At 36.5% G+C, this 22,465-nt stretch overlaps 2 protein-coding genes and 1 long non-coding RNA gene across 3 annotated transcripts in view; all 3 read right to left on the minus strand.

The window, feature by feature from the left end:
* LOC135944793 (RNA-binding protein 24-like) overlaps window positions 1-1,247 on the minus strand; it is a 49,449-nt gene extending 48,202 nt beyond the window's left edge. Inside the window, exon 1 of the mRNA XM_065491994.1 lies at window positions 651-1,247. Within this exon, the coding sequence (XP_065348066.1) occupies window positions 651-1,022 (372 nt within the window). The 5' untranslated portion in view covers window positions 1,023-1,247. The remainder of the gene's footprint in view (window positions 1-650) is intronic.
* An 11,114-nt stretch (window positions 1,248-12,361) lies between these two features.
* LOC135943660 (uncharacterized) lies at window positions 12,362-14,314 on the minus strand. Its single transcript, XM_065490309.1, has 8 exons — window positions 14,212-14,314; window positions 14,059-14,161; window positions 13,761-13,999; window positions 13,650-13,709; window positions 13,223-13,253; window positions 12,935-13,002; window positions 12,760-12,880; window positions 12,362-12,698 (listed from the first exon to the last, which is right to left on the minus strand). Exons 2-8 carry the CDS (start codon window positions 14,117-14,119, stop codon window positions 12,412-12,414), a joined length of 867 nt encoding a protein of 288 aa, XP_065346381.1. The 5' UTR covers window positions 14,120-14,161; window positions 14,212-14,314; the 3' UTR covers window positions 12,362-12,411.
* A 209-nt stretch (window positions 14,315-14,523) lies between these two features.
* On the minus strand, window positions 14,524-15,109 carry LOC135942012 (uncharacterized). The gene is made up of 4 exons (XR_010575039.1): window positions 14,968-15,109; window positions 14,831-14,918; window positions 14,687-14,768; window positions 14,524-14,642 (listed from the first exon to the last, which is right to left on the minus strand). It is a non-coding gene; the product is annotated as an uncharacterized LOC135942012 (long non-coding RNA).
* Between the last annotated feature and the right edge of the window lie 7,356 nt (window positions 15,110-22,465).

Consider the following 22,465-nt stretch of genomic DNA (forward strand, 5'->3'; position numbering starts at 1 on the left):
GAAAAGAAAAGAAAAAAGAATCAATTACATAATCAATTATTGGATCTCCTTGCACAACTCCGGAAAATCATTGTTGCAGCTATAAAGAGTTTCCCAAAAAAAATGTTAATCTCGTTGCCAAGAAAACATGGTCATGCGCTTCAATATTTCGGAGAAAATTCGCAAAGTTTGAATTTTAATTTTAGCATGGTCTCTTTCTGCTATATTGCAAATTGTAACTTCTCATCATAGCAAACAATTTTAATTGTTGCTCTATATGAAATTTAAATTTCAGCTTCTGGCCGTACAAGCAAATAAATGGAAAACAATTTCTTCCAACTTGGGATTTTTTTTATTCTTGGATGGTAAAGTTAACATCCCACTACCATTTGCACTGAAATTTGAAAGTTAATTTAACTTAAACACAAAAATTACTTTCCTGTTTAAAAGAAACATTTTTTTGTTGTTGTTCTGGATCAATTTAGTTTGTGTGTGGATCTAGACGTTTTTACTTGGCTAATCCACCAGAGTTGCCAAGAGTGCGAGGGTGGCGGCGAGACGCGGCGCGAGGGAAATGCTTCCCGACAAGGGGTGCTACCCCCGAAAAGCACCCCCTGCATGGCCCGGCTCAGCAGGCATAAAGACGGGGAAAAAACAAAATGGGTACTCACGAATCCGTAGCCCCTGCTCTTGCCGGTCTGGCGGTCGGTGATGACGACGGCCTCCTCGATGTCGCCGTAAACGGCAAAGTGTTCGCGCAGCGACTTGTCGGTCGTGTGGTAGGGCAGCCCGCCGACGAACAGCTTGGTCCAGGTGGTGTCCTTCTGCTGGACGGCGGCCGGCGTGCTGCTGGCCGTCGAACAGGCGACCGATGTCGGCACCTGTCCGGTGAGGGCGGCCACGGTGGCCGCCGAGAGGGCCGCTTGCACGGCGCCAGGGTCGGAGGCGGCCGAGACGGCCGGCGCGCCGGCGGCGGCGCTCGTGCCGGCGCCGATCACCGAGTCGGCGGCCCCGCCGAGCACGGCGCCTCCTGGCATCAACATCCCGTACGCGTGAATGGTGGACGAAGCTGCGGACACACGAGGACGAATCTGGCGGTCGGTGGCGGCCGGTCAATCAGTCGCGGAGTCTCTCGGACTGGAGGGTCGCACGCGCGTTGCTGGTTGTCCTTGGTGTCGCGGGGCGGTCAGAGCTGCTGCTGCTGCATGGCACTCTGGCGCGGAGCTCGGCTGTAAGTAAGGCTGCTGTCTCGGTCGGCACGCCGCTGGCTGTGCTGTGCTGCTTTGCCTCTGCTCTGCTGTGCGCTTCGACTCGGCAGACCCAACTCGCACACACGCCGCGCGCTCTCGCTTGGAAGGAGTGCCGCTGCCGCCGTGCGCGCTGCCAGAAACAACCAACGCCAACCAGCGCCGCCGCTGCCACCACCGCCGCTTCCTCCTCTTCCTTTTTAGCCATGCGTGCGCGCCGGCCGGCGGATCCTAGTCGCTCCACCAATTAATTACTTTTTTTCCGAAAAATTCCCCATCGCTAATATCATTAATGTTCCCTTCTATATCGTTTTATTTTTAGCGTTGACAATTTGAGTGAAATAAAAATTTTACGGGTTGTAAGTCTCAGCAGAGTTACTCTTGCTTTTGAATATCCTAATTAAAATCTTACAAAAATTCTTCTCGGATGGTCAATCAGCTTATACAATATTTATTATATTCATACATAAAAACTGAATAATCCATCAAAATCCTTTATAATTAATATTTCGTTTGTTTTAATTAAAAAATCAAACTATTGTTTTGGTTTTTATCAACTAATGCTCTAATAAGACATGTTATTTGTTTAAATATAAAATAGTTTAAATATGCTTTGGTATACTAAGTTTAATTATAGTTAAATAAACATTTTTTATAAGTAACAGCATCCTTAGACTACGTATTATCTGTTTTAAAATGTCTTAAAACAAATCACTGTATTAAGTAAATGATTCATTACGAGCTAATATACAAATCCAATAAATGGTGGCAGTGTTCAGGAAGGATGGTTCCATTGCTAAATTTCCTGAAATTTGCCTGTTTTTAATTACGCCTCTTGATAGGAAATTTGTCCTTTACTTTACGGATAATTTGACTTTAGAAATTCACGCGTGATATTATAAATCTGTAATTGAAGCCCTTTAAAATTTTTGAACTATTTTTATTTTAGTTTTTACAACTGAATATTAACTGTCATATAGCTTTAAGAATTTGCCCCATAAAATGTGGGTTTGGTGTATACGGGTAAACATGATCTTGAGACCTGCTGGCATTTTATGAACAAAATCCGAAATTCCAATTGCCCCTTGACCATCTGCTAGAGGCTTTGAACTTTTTTCGCTCTCTTGAAGCTTTAAAACGCTTGTTGGCATTCAACAAAACTATCGAGATAATTGAAATTAGATTGAAATGGGCAACGTAAATGAAAATTATTAGAATTATTGGCTGCAAAAGGTAGTTGGTCACATCGCTTAATTTTAAAATTATGCGATAGTTAATTGTCAAGTTCAAATCTGAAATAGCATGATTCGATTCTTCTAGTCGAGATTTACAGTGTATGTCACATTTTGGAGAAACTCCGTTGCGAAATAAAATAAGATTTCAGGTAGGGAGACAGTCCTCACCATTTGAAAAGAATGTATAGCGCTTTCCTCATAAAACGTACAGGTAGGTGTCATTGGTTTATGCATTGGAACAAGGATTTTCCAGCTGCAACAAAATACTCTTTTAAGCAATTTTTACTCAACAATTTCTTTGAATCGTTTTAATTGCAAAATATAGAGAAAAAAAGTTTAAAGAACTGACGTAATTTCTTTCTCAATTCTCTGAAAAAAATATAAGTAGTGATGAAACTTAAAATACCTTTAATTATTTGCAAAATATAGCTTTTAACACATTTTTTAAAGTAAAGTCGTCTCTATTTCAGCCAGAATTACACCGGCTGCGTTTTTTAAGAGCTACTAAGGATGCTTTTCAGCCCCCATTTGATTGTGTGGCGGGTTTCATGCTTCGATTCCACCACCCGAGGCTATGTGCGGGTAAATACAAGCGTGCTTTGGAGAGAATTTTATTTCCCTCTCCCCTCACGCCGCTTGTGCTTGTGTGTGTGTTACGTAAGGAGAGAGAAAAAACAAGTTTTACCCCTATTATGTGAATGCTTCTGCCGCTGAGCTAGGTCTGTGTTATCAAGTTGCATTTTAGGGGACTTTTACCTTCACGACCGACCGGTGCTAGCTAGCGGATCGGATCCTCCTTTCCCTTTCCGTCTTCAAAGACTGCTGCTTCCTCCAGACACAACCATTCACCGTGCGTAATTCCTTTTGAAAAATGGTCCTCCTGTCTGCGTCTACACCTTTTTTCCATCCTAGTGACAAGCCGGCGGGACAGAAATTAGTTTTCAATTTTGACTCGAGCTATTAAAACGGAAGAAAACCATGCCTGCATAATTAACGGCGCGGCGAAACCCGTTTGCATCCAGCAGCAGGCAAAAATCATGTGCCAATTTAATTATGCAGCCTGCGACTGATTTATCAGCAGACCCACCTGCCACGACACTGTAGAATAAATCTCTTAATATCAGCGAGAATTATTGTGGATTTATAAGAATAATTAATTAAAGCGACAGATGTGCACTCTCTATTTAATGAGATTTTTGTTTAAGCATTTTTAATTTTGAATTTTCGTTAATTAATTAAAATAACTCATGAACTATAATAATGTATTTGTAATATTTTAATTTCCACTGAAACGCAATTTCAATTTTATTAGTAAGCGAATATTGGATACCATAGAACCTAATTTTAAATTTATTTTTAATTGATTAAATTTCATCTTAAGACGGAATGAGATGTTTTTTTTCCAAAATTCCTAATGGAAAGATAAATTTGTTTTGTTTCAATAAATAAATGTGTATTTCAATGGAAAAATTAAATACAAAAATAACACGTAATCGTAAATTCAATAACTTTAGAGTAAGCCTAATTGACTCGTCCGCGGCGATTTCTGAGAAAAGATCGCGGCTGAATAAAAAAGTGCCGCTATCCTTCTGGTCGCAATAAACGTCATGTTTCGCCGCTCTATCGTCAGCCTGCTAGCCATGCAGCGTCCTAGACCAAGGCTTTTTTCTTTGCGAAAAAGAGAGCGAAAGAGTAAGTATAAAAGCAACAAAGCAACACAAGCGGCTTCTGGTCTGCCACACCTTTGTTGTTATTAAATTTGAGCTAGCAATTATAACTCGCAAACTTTGTTGCTCAACACCTGAGCCACGACCTCATCTGTATTTATGACGAAAAACCTGACTGACGCTGAATAACGCGACAGTATATAATAATATATATATATACGCGCGCGCGCGCAAACGGAGGACATTAATATAATTTAAGACCGTTTTTTCGCAAACTTGTGCTCTATTTTTAAACAGCAACTTTGTTGGTTTGAACTAGTTACTTTTATTCGAATCAGACGGTTCCTTAACTGCTCTATAAACGGCCGTTGGCCTCTGTGTAAATCATCCATTTCAAAATAATTGAAGCAAATACAAGAACAAAATTAAAATCGACAAATGAAACAATTATTTCAAATTTTGAACGTTTTATTTATCTTTTCTGCATTTTGTAAACTGATTTAATAAGAGATTCCCTGACTGGCCGAGAATCACCAGTTGATATTTTTTTCTGAATCGGCGAGAAATTTAAAGTTTTCAACATCCCTCTTTTAATCCAGTTTATTGGAATTATTTTATATTTTTTAAATAATTCTAATTTTAGTTATTGAATTATGATTAGCATTTAGTCCCCTGAATTTTAAGCTGCAAAGAACAAAAATGGTTCAATTTAACTACAAATTGGATGGCCTTTCAATAGCCAAATGATAAATCTATTCGGCCTGGAAAGATCTTCAGATTTTAGCTGTTTTTGAAGAAGGTGCTAAAATATATTTATTTTTAATTATAATTGGATCATACTTATTATAGGCCTTATTTTAGCTTCACTTGGAATTGATAAAAACGATTTTTTATGGAGTTATTTCGACCAGGTATTTTTTACGATTCGAACCAGTTTTAAGACCAAGCTAGAATAGAAATCCACGTGGGTCACACGTGTTTTCATGTCTCCTGCACTCCTCTCAGCCTGTCCAAAACAGGAGGGAGTAATCACAACCCACAGCATACCGAAATTGGCATCCGATTTATCGGAAATTTGCATAAAAATATAACTTTTGATACATTTCTTTCAGCGTATGGGTTTCATTTCTATTTTTCCTCCTGGAATTATTTTCGGGATATTGGGAGCAATTTTTCACTCTTTGAAAGTAGCTCACATGAGAAAGGATGGAATTTTTGGCCTATTGTTAGTTGAATTTTTGAGAGAGGAATGTTATTGCGAGTTGCGGGGTTGGCTATAGATTTTCATTACGCGTTTCTCTTTTCAATTTGACTCAGTAAATGAGTAAAGCTTGACGTTTCCGATTCTGAATCTGCAGCTAGTATTGTCAAGGTTCGCCAATTTTGCAATGCGCGAAAATGCGCCACGGGTTTATTGCGTTTTACTGGTTTTACAGTTGGAAAAACACCAGTTTTGGGGTTTCCGAATTTTTCTGAATTTAACCTCAAAAAGGTCATAAACCGCGCCAAAGAGTCAAAAATTTTGGAAAATTACGATGATGAAGTGTTTAAATTTCGGTCTTTTGGTAATACCAGTGGCTTTTATACTGATTTTGCAAAAATACCTATTTTTGGTAATGTATTCATGATCTTCAATAAAAATGCTTGTTTATCGGTAAATGCTCAAAATTGCAGAAAAAACAATAAAGGTTTTTGCAATGCAGTTGGGTTTTATCGGGAAAATGCGTTTTTATTTTGCGAACCCTGAGTACTGTGGTAAATTTTTACTGTACTGTAAATTTTGTTTTGGAGGTAGAGTTCTTTTGATATGAGACCTGCGGAGTCGAAACAGCTACTGAGCAGTAAAGGAGCGTGTCGTTTAAGATTTCTTTCACAAAATTCCAATGTTTAGCCTTCCATTCCAAGTTGTGCGCTTAAAGGAGTAGACTTTGTTAAATCATTAAAGTCAAAATAATCACCACAGATATACGGTGTTTATTAATGCGATTAATGCAAAAGAGAAACAATCAGTCCTAAGTGCAGTTCATTTCGCAGATTAGACAGGCAAAACAGAAAACGAAGAGCACGTGCAAAACGGCCTTCGAAAAGAGCAACACTTTGATATAATACAATATAGCGTGCTATCTCGTCAGCAGTTGGAGAGGACCGCGTGCATCATTATATCCTCATGAAGGAAGAGATCGGGGGCCGGTGTTGCGCTCTTCGCGCAGAGTGCGGCGACCGCGCGGGGCCGGTCGAGCCTTGCCAGCCAACCAGCCAGCCAGTGTTTTAAAATGAAATATCAAACCCCCTGATCGCGCTGAAAATATGCAGCTGCAACGCAGTCAGTTCTCCAGCAGCGGCGAGGAAAAAATTATAATGGAATAAAATTTTTGTCCGAGGGGGAGGTAAACAGCTGCTTCGTCATCAAATCATTACGTCACACACACACGCAGTGCCGCGGCCGCGCGGCCGCGACAGCAACGTGTTATTTTGATACGCCATTGTATAAACGCCGGCCGGGACCTTGCAACTTGCATCCACTCTTTCCGCCACTTTCTAACGCTGGTCAAGATCGAAAACTGCTCCGGGAGCAGAAAATTGTCAGCCGGGATTCTTTACAAAATCACGTTAACGGTGCATATATTGTGCGCGAAGAGTGGAGAAAAGGCGGCGAGCTGCTGGCAGACCGACACACCTGTACATTATGTACTACACGCGGGCACAACAAAAGCGGATTAGACGAACTGTTGATCCAGCAGCTTGCTATGTTTCCTTAACAAAATGCTATATGGAGGAGCCCGGGAACATTACATGCGTGCGTGTCATTTATTTTATTTGTTCTGACAGCAAGCGTTTCATGCTAGAACAAAATAATAATGCGTCTCTTAACGAGCGAAATGAAAGCAAATTATCACACGTTTGTTTGCTTGTTAATTATTAATATAAAGAAAATATTACATTAAAAAAGCAAACTGCACAAAAGCGATCAAGTCGCAAATAAAAAGCTTGAGCTTTTTATTTTCTATTGATGGTGAAATTAATAAAACTTCTTTAGATAGATTTTGATTTGGCTTACGAAAATATTAAGTTCCTTAAAATTTGTAAATTTACCTTAAAATTAGTCTTCAGTTAAGGAAAAATGGAAGAAATTAAACCACATCAATAATGGCAAGTTTATCACAGTCCAAAAACCACTACCAAAGAACCTCTGAGGGGCGGATAACCAAATCAGTCAGTATATTAATTATTTAAAATTTTTCAGATAGTCATGTCTGCCTGAAATCAGGTCGAGAACAAAATTTGAAAATTGCCTGTTTGTTTCTATGCCCCGAAAAACGTGTTTATCTTTCACAAAAACAAATATATGAGTTAAATCCTTACAATTAAAGGAATATTAAATGTCTGTGTAACTTTTTGATTATTGCACTTTTCTAAAATATAATTTGGGATTTTAAGAATTCGGCCAAATTTTAGTGACCTTGACCTTCGACCAATGAATATGAGTCTACTTCCCAATTTGTTGTCCACTGCATTATAGCTTTCATATTTCAAATGCCGTTGAGTTAGGTTATTTTGCTCTGTTGGAAACCGATCATAAAATTGAATTTTAAGCATTATGGTTTGTTTCTAATACCCGCGACATTTTCCCTTGTAAGTTAGTTAAGTTTTGGGATCATTTTCGTAGAGACAACCAATATAGTAAGTTAAGTAAAAATTGAATCATTTTAACTTTGTATTGCCTAAAGCAAAAAAGTAAAATTTTACATAGTAATAAATTAATTTATAAAATAAATAACAGTTAAAAATTATTTTAATTTATATTTATTTTGCAAGTTTAATTTTATATATCATTATAATAAATTGAGATTTATTTTCATTTTAAGATACTAATTAATTAATATAATTAAAATAGCAATTAAAATAGTCTTAGAATATATAATTTGTAATCCTGACTAGACATTTGTTTATAATATTAGATAAATTTTCCGAGCCGTTTCGTTCTATATTATAAAATTGCTGTTAATGCAATTCATCTGATGGCACTCTTGGGCCTATTACATACTGTTCTATATTAATTTTGATGAAACAGAGTCACTTGCATATCTCAAATTCTAATTCGCGGCGAATGAACACAGTCAGTTTCTGTAAGTTAATTTCTTTCCGTAGACAGGTATGAATTTGCGTGAGCTAAATTCACTAAATAATAGGAGAGACTAGAGACCTTGCGATTTTTTTTATTCCTTTTGAATAGTTCCTATTCCTACATTCGCCAGCTGCAGCCCGCCCTTTCCTTCGGGCGCACGCTGCTTTCCCTCGCGTGGAGTTGTAAAACAGCGGCCGTTTCTGCACATTTTGCTCGCTCTCTGCATCAGGCAGGAGTCGTCGAGCCGATTTGCTTATCGCGTAGCTGATGGTCTAGCAATAACGATTTTATCCAGAAACACATTTCATCCTTAATTACGCATTCGCCAAAGGGGCTGATAAAACACACTCCATTCTTTCCTCGCCGCATACTGGATGCACTGCGCCAAAGCGTTTTCTCACAACATGCAGTCAACAGATAAAATTAATCTCGAACTCTTTTCTCTAGGAAACCATTCCACAAAACACACAGCTGCGATGGCTGTTATCGCGTGTAATCAGTTTTACCTCTTGAAAACATTTGAATCGAAAGGAAAACTGACTCCTGGGTTCTGTTTTGTTTTTACTAAAGCACTATCCAAATGGACAAATTTAATTTATACATTTTTTTTTTTTTTGAAAAACAGCGTTTTAAATAAAATTGTCAACACCTTGTTGGCACGGGTCCTCAGATTTGGATGGGTGGCCCTAATTTACATATTATTATGTCGAGTCCTTAAAGATTATGGGTCAAATTCTTAATATTGGCTTTTTACACAAGGCTTAAAATATATAATACAACTTTTCAAAAGTCATTTTTTCAGAGAATAATAACTTTCCCCTATAGGTTCAGAATAATAAAAAGTTGGTGTCAAAAATGTTCTACATTTGACGCTATATAAACAAGTTGCCCTTGGAGATCAACTTTGTAAGTAGTCAAATTTACGCAGGTCACAAAAATCTGGCAAACACTTGTTATAAATTTTTGAAAATTCATTATATTATAAAAATGTGGCTCATCAATGTGGCAACAAAGATTTAAAAATGGCATTCAAATTCGAAAAAACATGCTTTTGAGGGAAATGCTTGAAGTAAATCCCTCAAATTCTTTCGAATGCCTTTATTAATGCCTCAAATTCGGACCCGTTAATCCGGTTCAGTCAATTACAATTGGGCTCATAGATTATAATTCTCAATTACACAGACGAGCGAATTAAATGTTATTGAGCAGAACGTCTGCGGCGTGAGTATATATGACGTCGTCTCACGCTATAGGGAAGTATAGTAATGTCACTAACACTAAGGAAAGGTTCACACGTTCACAGCTCAGGGAAAAGGTGGAGGAAAGTGCCACCTATTGGCAGGCACTACAATTTTTTCGCTCTGAAAATCGAGGTTATGGAAGTATAGTTTTTTGTACATATTTCAAGCGACTTTCATATACATTTGATTGAAAATTAATTATTTTAACTTATAAATACTATTTGTAGTATATACCGATATATCTTAGCTACAAACCTTTGTCCCCTTAATTTCAATGTGAATCTGTGAATGTACCAGTTAATTGCAGAAGAAATTTGTTACCAAAACGTTTTAATTTGAACTCAGTAAAACATCAAACTCTCGGAGCTTTCATCGAAAAAAATGAAGTAAATATTATTTTAGTATGATCAAACACGAGTGAAGCTCAAATACTTATATAAATCAGTTTTAACAATATAACTAGAACTATAATTAACTCTACCTAGTATTGATTTGAATAATTTATAATTATAAGACGTAAATAAAAATTGAGTATTTATTCATATTATTAAAATGAAAAATTATGTAACATAACAACTCGTATTTTAACTTAGAGCAAAGCAATGCTTTAAAAATTTGTTTAAGTTTATAATTAAAAATTAAATACATTACGTATCCTAGGATTGTAACGATTATTCCTGAATTAAAATATCTATTATGATCTAGTTTTCAGCATTTCACAAAATCTGCAGCTTATGGATTCTGGTTTCAATAATGCGAGAGGCGTGTGACTCATGAGTATGGCCGATTCACAAATTATTTGGGCCGAGCACTAATCTGATGCTGGGAAGAAGCAAGGGATGAAGCCACGTCCGGCGGCGGGACGGGCGCTGCACCCTTTAATCTTTTTGGCTTCCAGCAGCTTTGCTCTGCGTCTCCCCGCGTTTTGCATACATTGTATGCGCGCTGGCAGCATTTTTGTTATTTACATGCACGTGTCATTGAACTGTAGTCGAAATGCACACGCTGCACGATGAAAAAAAACGACCAACCAGCCAGGCATACAGAGCGAGTGAAAGGGTACCGCGGCAAGCGTGGAGAGTACTTTCGTTCGAGTCGCGCGCAGCATGTGCAAGTGAAAAGCTGAAAAATAGGGGTTGTTGTTTGATGAGTTCCATTTCTCGTTTTCTGCCGCTGCTGCAAATAAGATATGGGCAGATGCTCTCTCTCTCTCTCTCTCTCGTCGTGACTACTTTGTATGGAAAATAATGAACGCGAGCGAGCGAGCGAGTGAGCGCGGCCGTCCAACGACAAGGGCTGCTTTTCCTTCGCCCCCTTCATTTTATCCATCAATTATTTAAAATAAAGAGCGTGTCATATAATAATATGGACCACGGACGCGATTCTTGAGCCTGCGCTCGCAGCCAAACGTATACTTAGCTAGCTAGCAACAGCCAAACTAAAATCGCGCCAGCTTTAGTTCTGATCCCAGGGCAGTGGAAAAGGCTCGCAAAAAATTGGAATATTCAAAATATTCTTTAAAGAAAATTTAGTTTTCGTGACACTGATAGAATTTACAGTTAACTTTTATTGATTACTATCGCAAATCATTTGAAGCCGTTTCCAATTTTCGACAGGAGGTATTGTTTTAATCATTAAATAATCATTTTTTCGATTTAATTTAAATAATAACAATGTGAGCAGCCTTGTTGAAACTGCCGATAATTGCTGGACTTAATTGATTTTTTCAGGTAAAATGTGTTTAGTTAAAAAATAAAAAATCAAGAGGTGATTTTTATGTTTGAGATTGGCAACTGTATTATGTAAAGGCCATGAAATTATTAATTAAATATTTAAATAATGGCCTATTTTTAAACATAAGTTGAATTTTTATGCGAGTTCGATGGGGTATCCCAGGAGCGTGAGCATTATCTCATAATTTCCTGAGTTTCCACGTAGGTCCAGGCGTGGTAAGTATTTAATGAATGGTTTTATGTTTCACAGGTCCTCTCACGTTGGCCGCACTTCAGGCCTGTGTCACGTCAGGGTAGGCCAGTGAAGGTGGAAGCTAATGACGCGCTTTTCCTACAGCCACATTAGGTGACAGCCCGACGTGACTCAGCAATTTGCCCATATAAACGAGGAAACTCATGAAATTTCGAGATGCCGTTGCTCCTGAGATGCCGCTGGGAAATTCCGCCCCCCTGTGGCGGCCATCATAAACCGCCCAAGCAGTTCATTTAGTGGTTCCAAGGTAGCTGCAATAATGGGTTCGGATTTACAACAAAAGCAGGTATAAAACTTGTCCGAACTAAATATTATCACCCACATCCTCACCAATGGTGTTGTAATTTTCTTCCAGGTCTTGGGAGAAGTCAGGAAGAGTCTAAAGATGTGCAGTTTTATCAATTCCAATGGTTAAAAAACCTAAATTGGCGTTAAAAATAACTGCAAAAATCGAAATATACACGCTTTTAGAGTTAGAAACGAAAATAAAGGTATAATATCCACCCAATTTTCACTCACACGTGCCAAGGAAATACTTGTGAAAAGGGCTTTCCTTTTTTATTTCAATTGTTTAAAAATTCAGAAAAGGTTAAAAAAAACTCGTTGCAAGATTCGCAAAATCTCGCATTTTTATGTAAAAAGTTTTTTTGTCGCGAATATCTGCATGTTTTTTTCAAAACAATTAAAAAACTAATAAATATTGCCTTTGACTGTACGAAAAGGTTTCATCAAATTTAATATGAAATATCATACACTCTGCCTTGTTTGGTGCAAAATATGATCTTTGTGGGGGTCAAATTCAGAAAAACGAGGTTAAAAATGCGGAAAATTAAAATTAATCTATTTCCATACACGTACACCGTACACAACATGTTTAATTTATCATTAAAAACTATTTATCCCTTCTCTCTAGACAATAAACAATTTGATTTAAGATGTTCCAAATGAATGTTCTGGAAAAGAATCAATAGTTTGTACAATACGCAGATTAGTAGCATCTTTGCAAGAATTTTTGGTAAACGTGAGAGATTTTTTGTCCGCATCGTACTTCACTAAGACGCATTCCTTCGACGGGTCCATGCTAGGTTCTCCTTTTCCCCAAGGAATGTAGGAGTTGTTTAGAATGGGATCTTCAGGAATTTGGCACCATCTGTTTGATTTTGGGCAGCCGAAGGACACAGCATTGACATGAAAAGTTCCAGTCTTCATGTTGTTTGCTGCTTTGGACAGTTTCAATTAAAAAAATTAAAAACACAATTTTTAAGCAATTTGCAGGACCTTTCAAAAGTTTTAATATGCAATCCATTTTTTCTTCAGTCTCCAGTGTAAGTAATACCATGCGATACTCTAAAGAGGTTGCTTGACCCCATTTAGAAGCCAAATAGTAGGGCCGCGGGCTCTGGAATCAGCAATTTGGATAAATTGTCCTAGCATTCATATGGGAAATGCATACTGGCATGTAACACAAGTCAAATATTTTATTGCAGCCATACATGTATTTACAATCTGCCCTGTAAAAAGCTGTAAATTTATGGAAAAATCAAAATTGCGTTGGTAGACAATCAATTCAGAGATAAAAATATGATTTCTTTTGATGGGATAAGCAAGTTTAATTCAATCAAAGGATAATTTTTATGCTTAGGTGAGAAGAGTATATGGAAGTAAAAAAATGTGTAGCTAAGGGATAGCTTCTTAATATCGCTTATAAGATCTATGAATAATTCAAACGTAATAATAGTACCTGTTTTATGAAGGCTCTTTGTATGATCAAACTGTAAACATGGAAATGTTGTAAATATTAGTAAGCATAAAGTGTAAAAGCGCAATTACAATTTTTCACACTTCAAATCAGATTCATTATGCTAATACTTTGTGTTTGGTGGCTTAAAACATAATGTAATTGCAATTTTGCATAATTATACCGTTGAAATTTTTGACTTAAAATTTCAGTTAAAATGTAGATATTACTTAAAAATTATATTTCTTTTCAATGCATCATTTTCATGTTTGCCTGGATCGAAGTATATAAGTTAAAAAAATAAGAATTATAAAAATAGAAATGCTGAAATTTATAAGGTCGCCAGCAAAATGAAGCAGATATTTCACGTAAAAATTTATCTGCAAAGAGAATTGAATTTAGAATTATGAAATGAACCAAAAAATCAAACCTGCTCTTTAAAACCCATAGGAGAACACAGCGATTCTGTGCAAGTTTGAGAGCTCGGTCGCTTAGAAGATCAGAATGAGATAATTAGAAATTAAATTTATAATTAAATTACCGAACACATAGCTCTGGCCAAGACTGCAGGGTCTTCAAATTCAAAAGTCAGAGACTCTGTCTGCACATTCGCCTTCACTGTAACAAATTGCTTCTTAGGGTTGATACTTTTGTTGATAATCTGCAATGAAGCTTGGTCAACGACTTCTCCCGACCCGTCCAGCGCACACCACGTGGAAAAATCAGAGCAGTTGCTCGGCCTCGCGCTTGTCCAGAAAGGCACGTCACTAATATTTCTTTCTGATCATTTTCAATGAATTTATATTAAAACCAGAATAATTGATTAGTGTAAATGTTACTGATCATTTCGCGGGCCAAACACTTGGCATCGTCCAAAGAAGAAACACTTCCAGCACTCATGTGTTTCGTGCAGCAAAATGTTAGTGTCGTATTTTGGTTGAACTTTTTGTTAAATTTGAGATATTTTTCTAATTCAGCTGTTTTGTTAATACTCTAGGAGTTCTTGAAAAAATGTACTGCTTTCCACACGCTTCTATAAATTCGCCATCATCTGGTCCTGCAAAATATATGTTATATCAAAATGTTGGAATAAATTTGAAACCCAAATACTGTATCCGAATTTGTCAGCTTTCTAGAATTAAAATTTTCATGTAATTTTTAAGAAAAAAAGAGTTACAATTGACACCTCTTCTCCGCAAAATGTGTTTGGGCAATTAGACTCGCAACTATTAACATTTTGCTACATTTCAATATAAAATTAAATTTCAACAACTTAAAAACCAAACAGACCATTATTTCATTGCATGCCTCCTTAGAGCAATTTGTCGAGCATCTGTCCATATGGCAGTTTTTCGGCAAAACACACACAAAATTATTTCTATTTTGGCAGTTCTCCTGGGTTATCCCACTAGAACCCTTTTTCCTTTTAAAAATCCAATAATATTCCCAAAGTAAAATATATTTTACTTGTCAAAAACTCGGCAGGTGACTTGTTTGCTCGTATTCTGTTTTTCAACATCAACCATCCATATTTTCACTTCCGGAAAACCTAAACATGTGACGCTTTTGTTGTTCGTGTTCCAGAGATGATGTGAGTACCAGAATTTTTACCAACTGTTAAGTATCCCATGAGCGACTCATCAATTCCAAAATTTAAACCATGAAGGGCGCAAAATTTCTCAGCTTCGAACCTCCGCAACTTTGCTATTTTTATACTTTTGCTATTATTAAATTATCTTAAAATTTACCTTAGCAAACGAAGGGAAATAAATCAAAGGCAAATCCGGGAGCTGGTAAAATTCTAGGGATTTAGCTAAAACCGATTTCACAATTAAATGATTTAAAATGGTTAAAAAAATTATAAATCAAACTCTTGACTTTGCAGGGTGCAGTTACTCTTCTTTCCTTAAAAAATTATGTCAGACTGAAAAATATTAAAACCACACATGCAATAATGTACTTCTTTCGTGCAGTCGATTGTTTTCTGAAACGGTGAAAACACTCTTTCGAGGTACTTTGCCTTTCGTGAAGTCGAATCGGAGATTGCAGCTAATGCGTGGTGGCAATTTGCAATACAATTAAATGGAGTTTCTGCGTGCCGCCACGCAAATTCTTGCACTAAAATAATTTGCTATAATTCTGTCCATTTCAAAATTGTTTTTAAATTCATACTGCCAACCAACTCTTTCATTTGACACATATAATCAACACTTGCCGTGAGCTACGCATGATAATTATTTTAAAACGAATTAGGTAAAATTAAACTATATAATATGAACTATATATACCTTTAGATAAATTGAGAAGAGAAAGAAGAGGCGTATTATCACGTTCTTAACCATCGTGATTCGTGATGTTTCTATCTGCGCTTGCTGAAAACTAAGTAAATGTTTTGTCAAGGCAGGAAATGTCTAATGTTCGTCATCAGCACCACTGCATCACTCTTTTTTTGACGTCAGCCGCAGCATAGAACAATCTATTCCAAAATTTAAAAAGAATAAAAATTTATTATGCAAGTTCTAGCAAAAGCGTTGCAACAACATTTAAATCAAATAATTCCACCTGCTCCATAAGTGAACATCTCAAGACAAGTAAATTTGGTGGGCAGTTTTTGCAATTATAATTTATTAATTATATTTTACCCATTTATGACTATTTTAAAATTTAACCCCCAATAAATCTTCCGAGTCTTCCTCGGCAGAATTTTTCAGAATCGATTTTTTTCACACGAAGCTTTACAGCACGGCAATGTATTTAAAGGATTTATGGATCCACCGCAAAAAATATTTAAAATTGATGGAGCCCAAAGGTTATATAATACACGTTTTAAAAATAAATGCAAAAAGATAAGTTGTTTTGACTGTGTTTTTTATCACACGAAAGGAATGACGTACAGTTGAAAATAAAATTAATTTGGTGCCCCACTTTACTGCCTAAATCAAAGGGTGTTTTTGTTAAAATTGAGAAAAAATCGTCCTGTGAATATGATTTATGCAAACACATATGAAGATTTAAGAACAACTATTCTGCGTCATGATAAATATTATATAAAATAATGTTACACTGCCCCTAAGCTGTAAAGGAGTTGGGTGATGCGAAACACCCACTGGCTTTGAAGCGTTCTGCGTTTGCGCCGCGCATTGTATGTAATTATGCAAATATATTGTCATGGGATTTCTAACTTAATCAGGTTTTCTCGTGCGGCACACACAGCTGAAAACCCAGAAGCATCAGCCGGCCCGCCGCCCTCTCCGACTCATACGCGCACACAGACAATTTTCATTTATGCATATATTGTATAGAACCGGAGCGGCAATATATGCTACTGGGGACGATGACTCCTCTTGTTTTTCACCGAATTAGATGCGCTTGCGTTGCATTTTTATTACTTTTCGGCTAATGATGAAATTTGATACAGCCAGTCAGAGGGAAAGCAGTGTGTTTGTCATTGAGATCCAAACAGTATTCACGAAACCGACTGTGAAATTTAAGGAGTATCAACAATGCTTCTTATTTTAGAATAGGGGAGACGCATTTCAAAGACAAAATGAACTAGGTAAAAACGTTAAAAAATATACAGTAAATTAGCATTTGCTGCAACATACACAAGTTGTTTTTATTCCTTTCCTACATCACTCTCATCTATGATTATTGATGTTTTGTCTGGCGTAGGTTAGCCCATCAATTCCTTCATCATTTCCGTCTAAAAATAAAAAATGAAATTACTTAATATCTTTTGGACTCGTTGGGAAAGTATTGTATTGGAATTCACGTTTAACAGACAGTGAAATTTTTACTTACCATGAATTTTCCGAAAGAGGGAGGTTGTGATGTCTCATTAGGATCATCGTTTTCACACAAAAATCCTGCAACAAAAAATACAGTGAAGTTAATGATTATTTTCAAATTTTGCAGAGGTTTTACTAAAATATTAATTTCAATAACAAGAATTGTTTACAGTTAGTATTTAACTTGACTTCGAGACCTTTTCATTGTTTTGTAAACTGAAAATATTTAATAACACCACAATATAATTTCTCACCTTCTATAAATATCTCCTTGTACTGTGCCGCCTGAAAAATAGAAAGTAAAATTAAATAATGCAACTTAATAACATAATTTGCTCAAAATGTATTAAATAATGCACTGTAATGCATGAAAATTATAAAAAATTCAGTTAAAAATTCGGCTAATGCTGCTTTAATCAGCAATAAAAATGTTTCATTTACGAAAAAATAAATAAAGTGTATAAAGCAAAGTGAAGCGGATAGGAAGTGTGCTGGGCTTCCAGCACTACTCTGCTGCTTTTTTCCCCTATGCTGGCCATGTTAAATGCCTTCGCGGGATCGCTCCTCAAAGCGCTCTCGCTGGGCAAAAAAATCTTTCATCGGTGCCAATGGGAAGCCGAAGATTTGAATTTTAACATAATGTCAGAACCAAAAACGAAAAATGAACAAAGATTTTGAGAAAATTAGCGAATACATTTCATTTTTCATTTTTGGTTCTGACATTATGTTAAAATTCAAATCTTCGGTTTTCCATTGGCTCCGATGAAAGATTTTTTTGCCCAGCGAGAGCGCTTTGAGGAGCGATCCCGCGAGGGCATTTAACATGTCCAGCATAGGGAAAAAAGCAGAGTAGCGCTGCAGCCCAGCACACTTCCTATTCGCGCCCCTTTTCTTTATAGACTTTATGACAAATGAGACAAAAAAATCATTTTAGTAAACATAAACTTAAAAATTAAATTTTTTACTAAAATTTTAAGACTAAATTAACAGCTAAATTCCAAGAATTTAATGATCTTTTGTAGTTTTTCTTACCATTGACTCTAATTGAAAATATATACCCCAACGCGAAGCCACTTTAAGTGCATTCACAACACCTTCATGTACAGTCAAAAGATCTACATGTCCAGACGATTTGGTACCTGCAACACGAAAAGATTTGTAAGTAAAATTTCACTTGTCGAATTAAATTAAGTTAGGCCCTTACCATTTTGCGAATTTTCAATGTTTTCATTAAAGAAGCAGTTCAGCATGAAATTCTGTGAATGATAAAATTTTAATTAAATATGATGCGTTAAGTACAATTTGCATGTGTTTCAAATTCGTTCAAAATTAGGTAAAATAATCATGGACTGCTATTTTGTTTATTTCGCACGCTCATGTCATTTTAACTATATCTGAAAATTTAGTAAGAGAAGTGGAAGCGTACCGTTATCAATTCAGTAAGATCTAGAAACTGATCCTTGGTCATGGCTTCGAGATTGTAATTGTTGATTGTATTTTCTTGCTCTGCGCACGACATATTTGCAGCAATAGGTTCTTGCTTACTCTCGACATCATCCGCAAACGAAAGATCTAAAATTAGATAATTGTTAATAAAACAAAATTGTCTAACTATGAACAATAAATATACACATATAACATATTATTTGCATCAATTAAAATTATTTCGACTTTAAATTTCAACTGCATAGGGACCTAAATCAGTTTAAAATGCATTCTAAAATTTAGATTCCGTGAAGTCCCTTCACTCTGCCCCTTAAAAAAGCCACTCGCTGGAAAGTTGCAATCCAGCAAATAATAATAATAGTGTGTCGGCCTACTTTCTCAATAATACTCCTAAACCCACAGGGACGACTCGTCAATATGATTGTGCAAGTGGGTCAACACAGCCCAGAATCTATTGCTTAAATTGTGACTTTGCAAAAATGTATAATGATGTTAAGTCCGGTGTTTTAATTAAATAAAAACGAGAATGCAAAACAAAAAATAATACATATCCAAAACATGGGATAAAGTGGAATGTTAAGCTAAAAATAATTGCATTGATGCAACAACTGTTTTTTCTAGACTGCTGGTTCTCAATTCGTAATTTTAAGTTGACCATAATACTCACTGAGCTGGACTGATATCAAAAATTTTATCGATTAAAAAGTGGCAAAAATAGGAAGTTTTCAAATTTTGTTATTTTCGCAACTCCAAATCTCGGGTTTTAACCATCAGTGTTACAAAAACTACCCACCGTTGGTCTCGTTTCGACCTCCCCTGACCAGCTGAACCCTCCACCCATAAGTTATTACTTCAACCCCCATCGAAAAAAATAAAACATATTTAAGCTATGGTTCATTTTTGTATTAAAATTTGCATTTAGTTTAAAATGTTTTTCTATTTTAGTTTGAGAGAAGATAGACAGATGCAGTTTTTGATACTTTAAAATATTTTTAAGCCCAGAGGAAGCCTGAATAAGTTTTTACCATCAAAATTGTAACAATGGGGTTGAAATTGAATGGGGGTATGCACCCGTAAACACTTTATCTACTTAGTGGAGGTCGATGCGAGTTTAACGGTACGTAGTTTTTGCAATTCTGATGGTTAGAACCAGAGATTTGGAGTTGCTAAAATAAAGAAATCTGAATAACTCCTTTTTTTAGAAACTGCGAGTTTCGGTTGGCCGGTACAGCGGCGCACGTGAACCGCGCGGCCCTCCGGGGAATTGTCCGGTGCGTCTGATGGGCCATCCGGGCCTGACTACTCATAATTAACGTGTTGTGATTTAAGACAGGTTTTCCGCAAAAAAAAGTGACTGTATTTAGACTGATGCAATATTGCATCTGAGCCAATTTAGATTGCTTCAGACGGGGTTTTGGGTTATCATTTAAGCCATTTAATGGTTAAATTAGCAATTTCTCGAATAATTGGTCATTCGTTTTGGTGAAATTTTGATAAAAATGCATTGTAATTGTAGGAGATAATGCACCAAATACACAAACTATAAAACAGTTCAAAAAATAACACGTGTACATTTTTTACTGCCTTCCATGTGGTAAACCGATCAAAAAATTTTTATTTCTTAATTATAAATTTTACCAAAAGAAATTATCATGAAATTTCCCGACTTGAAACATGATAATTATCAATTTTTCCTTAGATTTTCTGCCAATTTAGACTGTTTGGGATGAATTTTTCTATTGTGAGGATTTAACATGGCTTAAAATTGCGCAGTTCATACTCATACCGCAACGATTGGAATTTGAAGCTCAGAAAAAACAGTCTATAATTCAGAACTCGACCTATTTTATATAATTATATATTGGAAAATAAAAGTATTTCCCCATATATATAATCAAATGAATTAATTGTATGGCATATTTTCTCATTTTTAGAAAATCTAACACAAAATTGCGACACGTGACGAAAACTTCACATTTACTCTGGGTGAAAAAGCGAATGCGTTCACTGTTGCCTCTTCCTGACTGAGGTTAATAATATTTTAAAATATATTTGTTTCTAAAATCCAACTACTTTAAAATTACAAAGCCGCGCAAGATCACCCTGAAGCCCACCCAGATCATTCTAATTTTCACACAACTCAATGACTTTAATTTAATTAATGTTTCAATTATACTCTTAAATAAAACTAGAGAATTGTTATAAAAGACTCACCAGTAGGCATGGTTGCTGCAAGGGTCAGTAAGGACATCGCGAAAAGCAATGCGCAAGATTTCATCATCTTGAGATATAAAATGAAGAGAGATATTTAAAAATCGAAACGCACTGCTCGGAGGCTAAAAGATGAATGAGAAAGGAATAAGGAAACAGCTCACGGCCTCCAATAGCTCAGGTCAAATGATTCTGGCCAGTGGGGGATGATACACGTGACATTTAGGGTTGTTTTGCACCCCTCCACCCAACTGCACAGTTGGACACGCAGGATGTGCATTGTTGTTCAATCATCCAATAGCGTGTAAAATAGGTTTCCGACAGGGTGGTCCTGAAAAATAAAATTTCCAGCAGCCCCTTATCCCATACCTTCCAAGAATCTTTTGAAATTCTGCTGACAATGAGTGACTAATTTAAAGCCGAGTGAACATAACCTGCAGAATGCCTGTCACATATTTTCCTTGTGAATTCACTGTACAATAGCATAACCTGGGTTTGAATGTCTTGCACTAAAAATACAAAGATACAAAAAATACGAAAACACAAAGGACTTTATTTTTAAAAACACAGCATGTAAGCCATTAATTTTTTTTTATAAAAGAGACTGTTTACCAACTTTTCATGAGCCGACAAAAGAAAAAGTTCTTAAAACGGGCCGAAAAAATTTCAACAAATGAGAGCTATATTTAATAGCTCTATAACAACACCGTTGGCTCGCATTTTTAAGGCATTCTCAGGAGTGTCAAAGCAATGGGAGGTATTTGAGCAGTTGGGAGATCTAATACTGGCTACCCAATGTCAGAGATGGCAAAAAGTGGTTAGTTTAGTGACTCGAATTGCTCAAATTGCTCAACGGGCTGGGAGGCGCACCGGCGCCGACTAGCTACTTGCTGGTTTGCACCTTTCCAGCATGCGTGATTTGGCTTCACGGGACGAATGTCTAGCGTTTCAATGCAGTCCTCGGTGCGGAGGCAAGTGGCCCTTGAGTGCATGGGCTGGGTCCCTGTGGGGCCTGGGGCGCCCATTCAATCCGTTCGCGGTGTTCAGCATTCGTGCTAGTGCAGTGTGCGCCCTTCCCGGTCCTCGGACAGGGATTAAAAAAATATAAATGGAGTAAAGAATTTTATGTTGATCAAAAAATTAAAATGATGCAGCCAAATTCAAATTATATTTATTTTGCCTAGATTCATATGACTAGGGCTGTGCATTTTAGACGATTTCTAAGAGGAAATTAGTCGGTTTTTGTCAATTTAGACGGTTTTATTTTTCATTCATTGTTTCCTTCGCGTTTTTTTATATATTTCATAAAAATTCATGTTTAACTGATGTTTTATATTGTACTTTTCAGAGGCAATTTTAGAGATAAATGGATTGACGATTAATTGAAAAGGATAATCACTGGAAGTTTTTAGTTAAATCGAGCCGTTTCAATAGAAAATCATTCAGAGTGAACAGAACCTGCAGAATGCCTGTCACAATAGATGCGATTACGTTGCATTTTTATTACTTTTCGGCTAATGATGAAATTTGATACAGCCAGTCAGAGGGAAAGCAGTGTGTTTGTCATTGAGATTCAAACAGTAATTCACGAAACTGACTGTGAAATTTAAGGAGTATCAACAATGCTTCTTAGTTTAGAATAGGGGAGACGCATTTCAAAGACAAAATGAACTAGGTTAAAACGTTAAAAAATATACAGTAAAGTAGTCTCTGCTGCAACGCAAATAAGTTGTTTTTATTCCTTTCTTACATCACTTCTTCCGTGATTATTGATGTTTAGTCTGACGTAAAGAAGTTCGTC

Source organism: Cloeon dipterum, chromosome 4, assembly GCF_949628265.1.
Source record: "Cloeon dipterum chromosome 4, ieCloDipt1.1, whole genome shotgun sequence".
Lineage (NCBI taxonomy): Eukaryota > Metazoa > Arthropoda > Insecta > Ephemeroptera > Baetidae > Cloeon > Cloeon dipterum.